The sequence below is a fragment of the Vigna umbellata genome, chromosome 1 (assembly GCF_029865625.1).
Source record: "Vigna umbellata cultivar VRB3 chromosome 1, Vumbellata_1.0, whole genome shotgun sequence".
Lineage (NCBI taxonomy): Eukaryota > Viridiplantae > Streptophyta > Magnoliopsida > Fabales > Fabaceae > Vigna > Vigna umbellata.
This window is the reverse complement of record NC_142165.1, coordinates 2,891,094-2,901,410: the sequence shown is the minus strand read 5'-3', so window position 1 is coordinate 2,901,410 and position 10,317 is coordinate 2,891,094. Positions and strand designations below refer to the sequence as shown.

General features: G+C 35.6%; 1 protein-coding gene across 3 annotated transcripts; it reads right to left on the bottom strand.

Moving 5' to 3' along the window:
• Window positions 1–4,107: 4,107 nt before the first annotated feature.
• Window positions 4,108–9,201, bottom strand: LOC124833111 (protein SMAX1-LIKE 6-like). 3 transcript variants are annotated; one of them, XM_088091658.1, is made up of 3 exons: window positions 7,647–9,201; window positions 6,752–6,983; window positions 4,108–6,218 (listed from the first exon to the last, which is right to left on the bottom strand). In XM_088091658.1, the coding sequence occupies exons 1-3, from the start codon at window positions 8,801–8,803 to the stop codon at window positions 4,320–4,322; spliced, it is 3,288 nt and encodes a 1,095-aa protein (XP_087947784.1). In that variant the 5' UTR covers window positions 8,804–9,201; the 3' UTR covers window positions 4,108–4,319. The 3 variants fall into 3 exon arrangements, with proteins under 3 accessions (XP_087947784.1, XP_047163452.1, XP_047163453.1); XM_047307496.2 differs by having other exon boundaries at window positions 4,108–6,173; window positions 7,647–9,199; XM_047307497.2 differs by having other exon boundaries at window positions 4,108–6,173; window positions 6,842–6,983; window positions 7,647–9,199.
• Between the last annotated feature and the right edge of the window lie 1,116 nt (window positions 9,202–10,317).

Sequence of the window (10,317 nt, the reverse complement as noted above, 5' to 3'; positions counted from 1 at the left end):
GTCCTACGACTCCAAGATCTCGATTTACTCCTATAATTCATGACAATTTAATTAGAATATACCTTTAGTACCACTGATCAACAAAGAGTCTTAGAGAAGACTCATACCCGAAAAGAGTGAAGAAAACCCCTACATGTAAAGACACCAAAATTTAAGGAAAAAGGTAAAAAGTTAACTTACTCTATAGTTGAAATCAATCAAATAGAAATGAAGATCTTGCCTCAAGGAAACCTCAAACGGTTAATCTTTCGATAGATGAGTAGGGAGTTTGAATATAGAGAAGACAGAGAAAATTTTAAAGAAGGAAGTTTTAGAGAGATAAATCTGCTTAGATAATGAAACTCCTTATTAGAAAATTCTATTTATACCTTTAATATTTTTGAAATAAAATAACGAAGTATCATTATTTAAAACACTCTACCACATCAAATAATCAATTTTTCAGGGTCTTACAATCTTATACCTTAAAATTATCATATAAATTTACTATTTCATTTTAATACCTATAAATATATTATAAATAAAATATAAACAAATCATAAAATAAGATATTGGATCAATTTAGGTTTAATTACACTCTCAACTCGATCTTTATTTTTCTTAAACTAAGTTGAATTAAATCATTGCATTATCATATATAAAGAATCTTTTCACTTTAAAATAGATGATTATTTATGTAAAAATTCAAGAAAATACATAAAATTATTTTCTCGAGTATTTACAAAGATAATAAAAAGACAAACCTCTCTCTCAGAGAATGATACAATATCCATAATAATACACCAATAACAATTCTATAGTCTTTAACAATTGAGTATTTAAAATTTATATTATATATAGTTATCTTTTTTTTTTTCGAAATTGGATGAGACTATGATACTGCTATTTCATATTAACTACATTCATCCTAAAACACATGAGAGCATATCCCACTTCCATAGATTTTGCTATATCTATTGATTTCCTCTATTTGAACATGTAGCATCCTCTGCTCACGCTAAAGATATGATCATATCTTTAGCGTGAGAAGGGTAAGCTAATGTTATTAAATGCAATCATATCAAAATTTATATTTTTTATATTCTAAATTCAATTGTCAATACATCATACAATCATATAGTCACACATTCACAAACACAATACTAATTAAGATATCTTTAGACTCAATATTGAGATTGATGCAATTGCTCAAACACTAGAAGTTGTGCACCCATGGTAACTTCCCATTAATTTTTGCACATTTTGTAATATGATAACTTAAAATTGGCCTAAAAGTTACCAATTCAAAAACCTTTCCACAAGATTAAAGCACTATAACTTAATTGAGAAGGAATTCACAAATCTTAAATCAACTATAAAAACCTCTTACACTCTTCACCACCTCAACCTCATTCTATATATATATATATATATATATATATATATATATATATATATATATATATATATATATATATATATATATATATATGAGTATTGAGAGTTTAATAGAGTTTAAAGATAACTTATAAGAGCATCTCTAACAATTACATCACATTATTCTTATCAAACTATACTCTTCAGCCTTATGAAGAATATAATCATACACATATAACAATTTATATAAATAATTTATCATTTATCACAATTAATTCCTTTCCCGAAAGTTTACCCTTTATTTTCAATTTTTATAACATAATCCTCTAATATTTCCATCACATTTCTCGTATAGTTCAACCCATCACCCATAACATACAATCACATTGATTCTTGATCCTCAACCATTCATGATTCTCAACATAGTTGCATATTGTTTTAATAGTTCAAATAACGCATTTAATCACAGAGTAAATGAATAATTATTTATAAAAGTAATTTTCATATTTCAAACATTTGTTCTTCTTTACAACATAATATAAGAGATATTAAGAAAATTTCCATTTATAAAGAAAAAAAGGGTGAATCAGTAATTTTCTTACTAATGTAATTTGTTTTCTTAATGATCACATCATTATTTTGATGAAGATAAACACAATATTTATTTGAATGTTTTACTACAATCATGGTTGTTTTAGTGAAGAAAGTTTTGTGATTTATATATACACAATGATACAGTAAGCCTGTAATGATGTGTACTACACAATAATCCTACAATGGTTAAGGGATTCCAATTTTTAAAATTGACCCAAAACAATACAAATTTAATGTTGTCTTAAAGCTTTTGACTTAACATTTATCTAACAAATCGATGGAGATTTAATGTTACGGAACAGTTAAAAGCAGTATACATTTCAAGAGTGACACATTCTGGATCCATTTCAAAAATTTTCATGAATTTCTTGATTGGAGGAAAAATAAATGAGTTGGTTAACGTAGAAAATTGTAGTGAGAAAAAAAATGTGGAATATGTTGAAAAAAGTACACCATAAACAAGTTATAAATGACATAAAAACATTTTTAAAATGTTTTAAACTAAGCAACTAATCATGGGTGTTGCTCCCTCCACCACCACCCCCTTCTCCCTCCACCTTTCCATTCTTGTTTTACTCCTCTTTTCACTTTCCTATTCCTGTTTTACCCTTCAATACAATTTTATTTTTAGGATTAATATTTTTTAACTTCTATCCATTCCAATTACCTACATGAATGCATGCAGCCGACAAGGACACAAACTCTTTTTGCTCTTTAATGTTGGACTTTCTCCTCTCATTGTTTCATTGTGGTGTGAGAGTGTGGTGGAGTTTCATTAGGTAGTGTGCTTAGTGGGAGGTTGTAGGTGGTGGTGTAAGGAATTGATCCAGCGCAAGAAACTTCAGTTAACCTACCTTCCCTATGCAGAGCTTCCATAGAAACTCTCTACTTTCCCAAGCAAACGTCTCATCAACACCACCTCTACGTGCCTAACAATTTTTTAAAACAAATATCTTTAATCAGTTGGTTGTAAACACCTCATGAGTTGCACAGAAGAAAAAAAAAATTTCAATTTCGAAACTAGAACACATAAAACACAATAACCTCAAAATTGATTACAACAAAATTTGGAAAAAAGTATTGTAATTCACAATTAGAACAAGATATCCATGAATCTATTAAAATTACAAGTCTTGGAGCCATTAGAGATGACAACATGATGGACTTTTCGGGCAAAGGACCAGGCTTGTCGGATGGCATGGTCATGATGACCACGCAATCCCCCGACGGAACCGCCTTCTCCTTTCCTCGGTACCATTCCTTCGCTCCAGTCGCTGTAGACGCCATTTATGATCTGCCATATCCACACAGAAAGATTCAAATTCATAGAGACATGAAACAAACGGACATGGAGACAGGAAACGAATGGATATGGTAAGAAAAGTAAGAGTTAGGAGATGAGAAAAACAGATCTGGTGAGAGTTGGAGGGGTGGGAATCTAGAAAGAGAGAAAGTGTGATTTGGAAGAGGGGGTGGGGTTGCACAATGAAAATAAGTGAGTGAAAATGGGTAGGAATTTAGGATTTCAGAAAAGTAAATAAATAGGGTTAAAAGTAAAAAAAGACTACTTTTGTAATTAAAATTTTTTTGTAAAGGGTTGGGGAGGTGGAGAGAGTAAGGGATGGTGGTGGAGAGAACAATACCCACTAATAGTATAGACAATTATAAGAAAATGCCCAATGGGCCAGAAGCTCATTAAAAGAACATTCAGTACAAGAAAAAAAAGTTTTATTTGTTTTCTTTTTTGACATTTAGAAGCTAACATAATGTTTCTAAGTTAAAATAAAACACTACTTTGATTAAGTTGTTTGTCTTTGACTTTCAAAATATAATATTTTATATCAAACAGATAGATTTTAATCATTTCGGATTTATGATTTTCATAGACCATGATTTCAAGTGTGAGGAGTTTCCTTTATGAAGGGTATGACACTCTTTACATGGTAAGAGCTGATGCACAGAACAAAGATAATGAATATTCTGATAGCATGAGAACAATTGGAATTATATCCAGTGGAAGAAATCCCATCAAGAATAAAGAATAGCGCAGAAAAGTCATAACATTCCAACTTGGATTTGAGGTTTCCATTCTTCTGGTCGGATCAAATTTATGCCAAACTTAATGAGATCCTATCCAAATCATTAAAAAGTGAAGGGTGGAACAATTTGCAAACTAATATTATTGGACTTTAAGTAGGTACACTATAGAAAATTACACATACATTTACCATAGAAATTACAGCACAATGATTGAGAAGACAAAAATTGTGAGATCAATTAGTTGAACGCTGGCTACCATCTACCAAATACTATATATCCTAACAGCTACATTTTACAACTGATTACAGTAATACAAAGTGAGCAAAAATTTAGTCCAGGTTAATTCTAGCTGGAAGGCATACACCAGGAGCTTGCTCTTCCACAAAATTGGATTCACAGTTAACCAGTCTCACAACATATTGAGACACAGGATGATGGTATTTCTTCTGTGCTTCCACAAAGCATCTGCCAAGAACATGTTCAACCCAATTCTCCACTGCATTTTTTTTGTCTGATAACCAAGCAGCTGCAAGTATGTGTGTCATTACCTCATAATCAATTTCCAACCGAAGCTCTGATCCGAATGTCCTTTGAAATAGTAGGCCAATGTTTTTCAATACTTGCTCAGCAAGCTCATCAAAGTTGAATGGCTTAAACACCACTTTCTCATCAATTTGATCAAAGAAGTCACTTAACCAGGTGTCTGTGTTTTCTGTTATGGATTCACTTTCTTGGTCATTGTCATTCACACCCTCATCACTCTCCTCTACAGGCATGTTTAGATCCAGATAGGATCGAGATGACTCACTGTCCTGTCTCTGCATCTTGCTTGCTGTTCCCTTCTTGGAGTCACTAGTATCAGTCTGCTTTCTTTTGTTCAGATATGATGATTTGGAAAAACCTTTACTTGCTACAACCTTGACATTTGTTCTACCAATTGTTTTGGCATCCTCGGAAGCATGTCCTAGTAGTAATTGCATTTGACATCTTTTGGCTTCAAGGATTCTTTCCTCTGAAAACATCTTAGACTCATCTGAAACCAAAGAACTACTATCTTTAGTTGAGGCTACAAGAAAGATTGTGTTATTGATGCTAATTGCCCTTCCATGAGAATCTGGAAATTTGCCAGCTCTTACTGCCTGCAACAAACTAGTCTGCACCAGAAAATCAGCTTTATCTACGTTTTCAAGAAAGACAACGGAATGGGGTTTTTTACTCAACTCTCCAGCAATATAGTCCACAATTGTCTTCCTCCTGAGCACATCATAACAACGTGATTTTTGGCATTCAAAAACAGAGTTCAATGGGGAAAAGCTATCCTGGAAGCCCAGATCCACAGAGATTAGGCTTTCAGAGTTTCCAAAAATAGTCTCTGCAAGAACTGAAGCAATTTTTCGTTTGCCAAGTCTATCTGGTCCAAGGAAAGCCAACCATGTGTCTGCTCTACCTTGTGAACCTCTACTCTTTCCTGAACCAAATTTACCAAGGGACAAAGTTTGACTGATAGCACGGATGGCTTCATCCTGCCAGCCAACCGATTCAGCAAGAACTCGATTAAGAGACTTGAAATCTGCTAAATCAAATTTCCCATCAAAATTTGAACCAGACCAAGAAGATCTAGGAATTTGGTGTGAGGTAGTTTCATTAATAGCATCACAATCAGTTGAAATAGAGTCTGACAATTGCTGAACATGCTTTCTCTGATCTTGTAGTTTTGGGGTATCTGGATTCTGAGATGTTGATGTATATAACGTTCCCAATCCTAAATCTGTGGTCACAGGTGTATGGGATAAAGATGATCTGTGGTCAAGCACACTCGAAGGGACAACCCTAGGGGTCTTGGCATCAATTTGCAGTGTCTCTGAGACTTTTGAATCACTACCAGTTACAGTATGAACACTGACTGTATCAGAAGGTAATGGAAAAGTAATATGCAACCCTTTGGGCATGTAAGACATTTGAGTAGTAGAATATGGGAATTCAGTGCGTGATGGATCTTTACTGCTGCTTTCCTTAAAACCTGGACCAAACCGTAAAGTCTCAAGTATTGGAGCTTGTGGCCTTGTCTGAGAAATATCAAAGTGAGGCAGTGAGCCTTTGTGATGAAGACGCTGACAAATATCATTCCATTTGTTTTGAAATCCCAACATCTTATCATTCAAACTTGTATTTTCTCCACTGGTCTGCACTGGATAATGGAGCCCATTCTTAAATATATGCAACCATAACTTCAAGCAATGAAATATTGCAAGTGATGCAAATCATTATTATTTACAGAAACTGGATCCAATAATTTTAATCAAGGTAGGGTATATAAACACAAGAAAAGAAAACCTACAACTCCTCATGATGTAACTAATATAATTGACAGTAATAAAATTTCCTAATATAACTTTTGGAAATGTTATGAATTATATAACAAATGACAAGGGATATGACTAATACACTTTTCCATTTCATAATCAAAAGCAATGGACTCTGCAAAAGTAAGCTAAGAGGGAGAAAACAAACAGAGAAACATTGTTTTTAATTTCTTTTGTTGCATATAAATCCTCATTCTTTACCTTTTTTTGGTATTCAAATAAAATTTTCCTTACTCCTGCATAAGCAGTTTGGCATTATACTGGATACCTCTAAATTATTATACTACGTATAAGTAGTACAGCAATTGCCCCACCATGTTGCGTGTACGTTGTATATGCATGTGACCCCTCAGTATGCATTGGAGAAGAGAAATGCAATAATTAGCAATCATACAAACCTTTGCCACATCCAACCCTCTATGGTTGTCCACATTAACAATCTTTTGTAACCAGGGTGAGCTTGTTGAGTTACTAGACGAAGGACCTACCTTCAGAACATCAGCAACTTCTTGTTCACATTTTTCATTGCATTTGTCACAACGGGTAAAAGATCCATTTGTGGAGTTCAGGGGACTTCTGATTTCAGGTGTAGAAAAGAACCCACCAAATGGAACAAAGGACCCCATCAAGCTGTAAGTTTATCATGAGCAGGGAACTGTGAGATCCAATAGGCACAAAACAGTCAGAAGCTAAAGTGTGTGCAATCAAAGAGATTTCAAGGCATCATATATCTACAGAAATGAAATACACTGTGCCCAATACATTCACCACAATACATACTCAACTTTCTATCATCCATTTGGATCCGAAAATACATGTTTAGAGTTCCATGAGGTAAACCATAGGTGAATGCACAACATGTTTCAAAAAATTCAACTCCTTATAATGTGAATAGAGAAAAGAGGAACAAGGAAGACAGCACAAATCCCAGAACAACCAAAATCACAAAAATAGAAATAAACATAAATTCAGTTCACAAAGCACAACACGCAGGCCAGCCACACTCTTATTTACATTCCCACAATTTATATGCCCCGTGTCACAATTACAAACGTGCATTGTTTCACGATACTCAGAAATGCTTATATTATTTTTTACATGAATCAACGTGCAAGAACACGATCCCCAATTCCCCTTCAACCAAAAACATGACAAGTGCAAGCAAAAGAACTAAAAAGACAGTAACCCATTTTGGATACTTTGCACGAAGTCCAAAGTTCAAACCTAGTTTCTGCCATTGTACTCCAAAAAACAAACAGCATACTTTTTTTTTCTTTAAAATAAAGAACAAACCTGGACTTAGAGTAGAGCCCTTCCATAGAAGGTGTGGCAGAAGTGACAGTGAGCAAATGAAGATCCCACTCGTTTTCCACATTAGGAAACAGACCCAAGAACTTCGAATAAGCGTGAGAGGTTTCCGCCACACCCAGCAAAGAAACCTTTTCGCCACCAATCTTTGACAACCTCGTTAGCCCCGAAACAACAAACCTAACAGCATCAACATCCGCATCCTCCCCTACAAAAACCTCAACCTCACCGAAACTAACAACCATAGAACCAGAACAGCCCTCGCATTGCTGCTCCAAGTCCTTCAACTTCACACCCACCACCTCTTCACCACTCCCACCCCTTTTCACAAATTCCCCAATCTCCCTCTCCAAACAAACCACCCTCAACTCCGAACTCAAAACAGAACCCCCTCGACCCTTCTGAACCATCTCAACAAAACCTCTCAGAGCACTCTTTGCATAAACACCCATCAATAAAGGGTTTCGCTTGCTCTTTCTAGACAGCACCTCCGCGATCCTGCGAATATTTTCGTCGGGACGGTCCGGTTCGAGGTTGCAGAGAAAAACTGGAGGGGCCCGGGCGAACCGGTGCTGGACCGGAGGAAGCGGCGGTTGAAGCAGCGCGAGTTTGATGTCACAGCTTCGAAACCCTGCTTCCGCAAAAACCCGACTCACGATTGGATCATCGAGGATTGACAAAACGAAGTGCTTCAGCTCCACTTTCAGAAACGACGCCGTTCCCCCGTGCTGGCTCTGCTGGAACGCGTGGAAGCTCTCCGGCTGCCGCCGCTGGTTCGCCTGCGACCGCTTGATGGCCGCCATGAGCGAGTTCGACACCGGCGGTTCCTCCTCACCGCCCCCGCCGCCACCCCCCTTCGACGACGGAAGCCGGTCCAGCGACACCCCCACGGAGAGCTCCAGCGCCCGGAACTGCAGCCGCGGCGAGTACCCGCCGGAGAACCTGGCGGCGCCAGCGCCCGAGCGCGCGCGGCCGCAGGCCTCGCGCAGGGCGGAGGTTGGCATGGCGAGCAGAGCCGAGACGGCGTGGAGCGACGTCGTCTGCGCGTGGCAGCGGCGCCGCGCCACGGCCACCGCCTCATCTAGCGCACGCGCCGCCTCGTCCGTCAAGCATTGCCTTGCTATGCTGACCGGCGTCGGCATCGCCGGCAAGCATATATATTATAACAATAATAAATAGAAAGAAATGGAGTGTGGATGGAGTGTGGTATATTATGAAGTAAGTAATAAATTAATTAAGAAAAATGTAAAGGCTTATATGAGAAGCAAGTGGGGTTTAGCAGAGAAAGAGAGGATGATGGAAAAAAGAAGAAGTGGAAAGCTTGTTGGGATTGGGAAGAGTGAGAAGAAGAAGAAGAAGGTGATGGAATGATAATTTGAGAGGATGATTTAGTTTAGTTGTTTTTGTTGTTGGTTGTGTGGTGATATTATGGTGGAGAGGATTGTTTTGTTGGGTGGGACCCATGTCTTTGGCCATTGATTCATTGATGAAATGAAGGAAGAAAGGAAAGGAAGGAACATATGTTGGGTATAGATTCTCTTCTCTTTCTCTTTCTCCACCTCTCTTTGGCCATAAGTGAAAGGTGTGCATAACTTCCCTGTTTCCATTTACATGGACCATCCCTTCTTTTGGTTTTTCCTCTCTTTTTTTTTTTTCAATTTTAATTCTTGCCCAACCACTCATATCCAAAGCTAACTTTTTTTTTTTTTTAAAAGTCCACTTCTTCCCCAACTTATCAACACTCCATTTACTACTTCAAGCTTCTCTGCTTCAATTCGAACCATATCCAACGCACTTCCAATTATATCATCTCTAATATCATCTCAAAGAATGATGGTCTCTCCACCACTTAAAACACTATTTATTTTTTATCTACTCTCCATTTTGCCCATCAAAATTTTCAGTTTAGACCTAATACATACACATAGAAACTATACATTATTCTTTTATTTCACGTCTTATTAATAATTTTTACCGACTTACTGTTAATCAATTTTCATATTGTTTCACCAATTTGTCTTTAACAATTCTACAATTTTTTTAGCGAGCTTGATTTCACTGTATTACAATGGATTTTGCTTTTCAATCAAATGTGAGTTTTGTTTGAGAAATATACAGATCTGCGATCTGTTAGATAAAATCGATTATATATATATATATATATATATATATATATATATATATATATATATATATATATATATATATATATATATATATATATATATCTTTGACAAAACATACTATGCTGCCGGCCAACAGATAAATAAAAGAAGCCACGAGATAAATAAAAAAGTTACATGGACTCAACTTTATATTTGCTCAATGAATATTTTAGTTTGATTTCAAAAGAATACGCATTTGTTTGGGGAAAATAGTAAAAACGAAAGATAAGATGTGAAGTGAGAGTTATTTAGATTAAGAGAAAAAATAATTTACAGAAAATTAAATAGTTTGATTGAAATGATGAAATGTTTTTTTAATTTATGTATTTAAAATTTTATTACAATGCTTTTATGTTAAAATGATTTTTTTTAAAATTTATGTTAGTAAAAGTATTTAAATTTAGTCGTATATTTATCTTGAAACAAATTTTATTTTATTTTAAAAATTTTAACTTTGAAAATATGATACTATAACGAAAGTAGCTAAACTT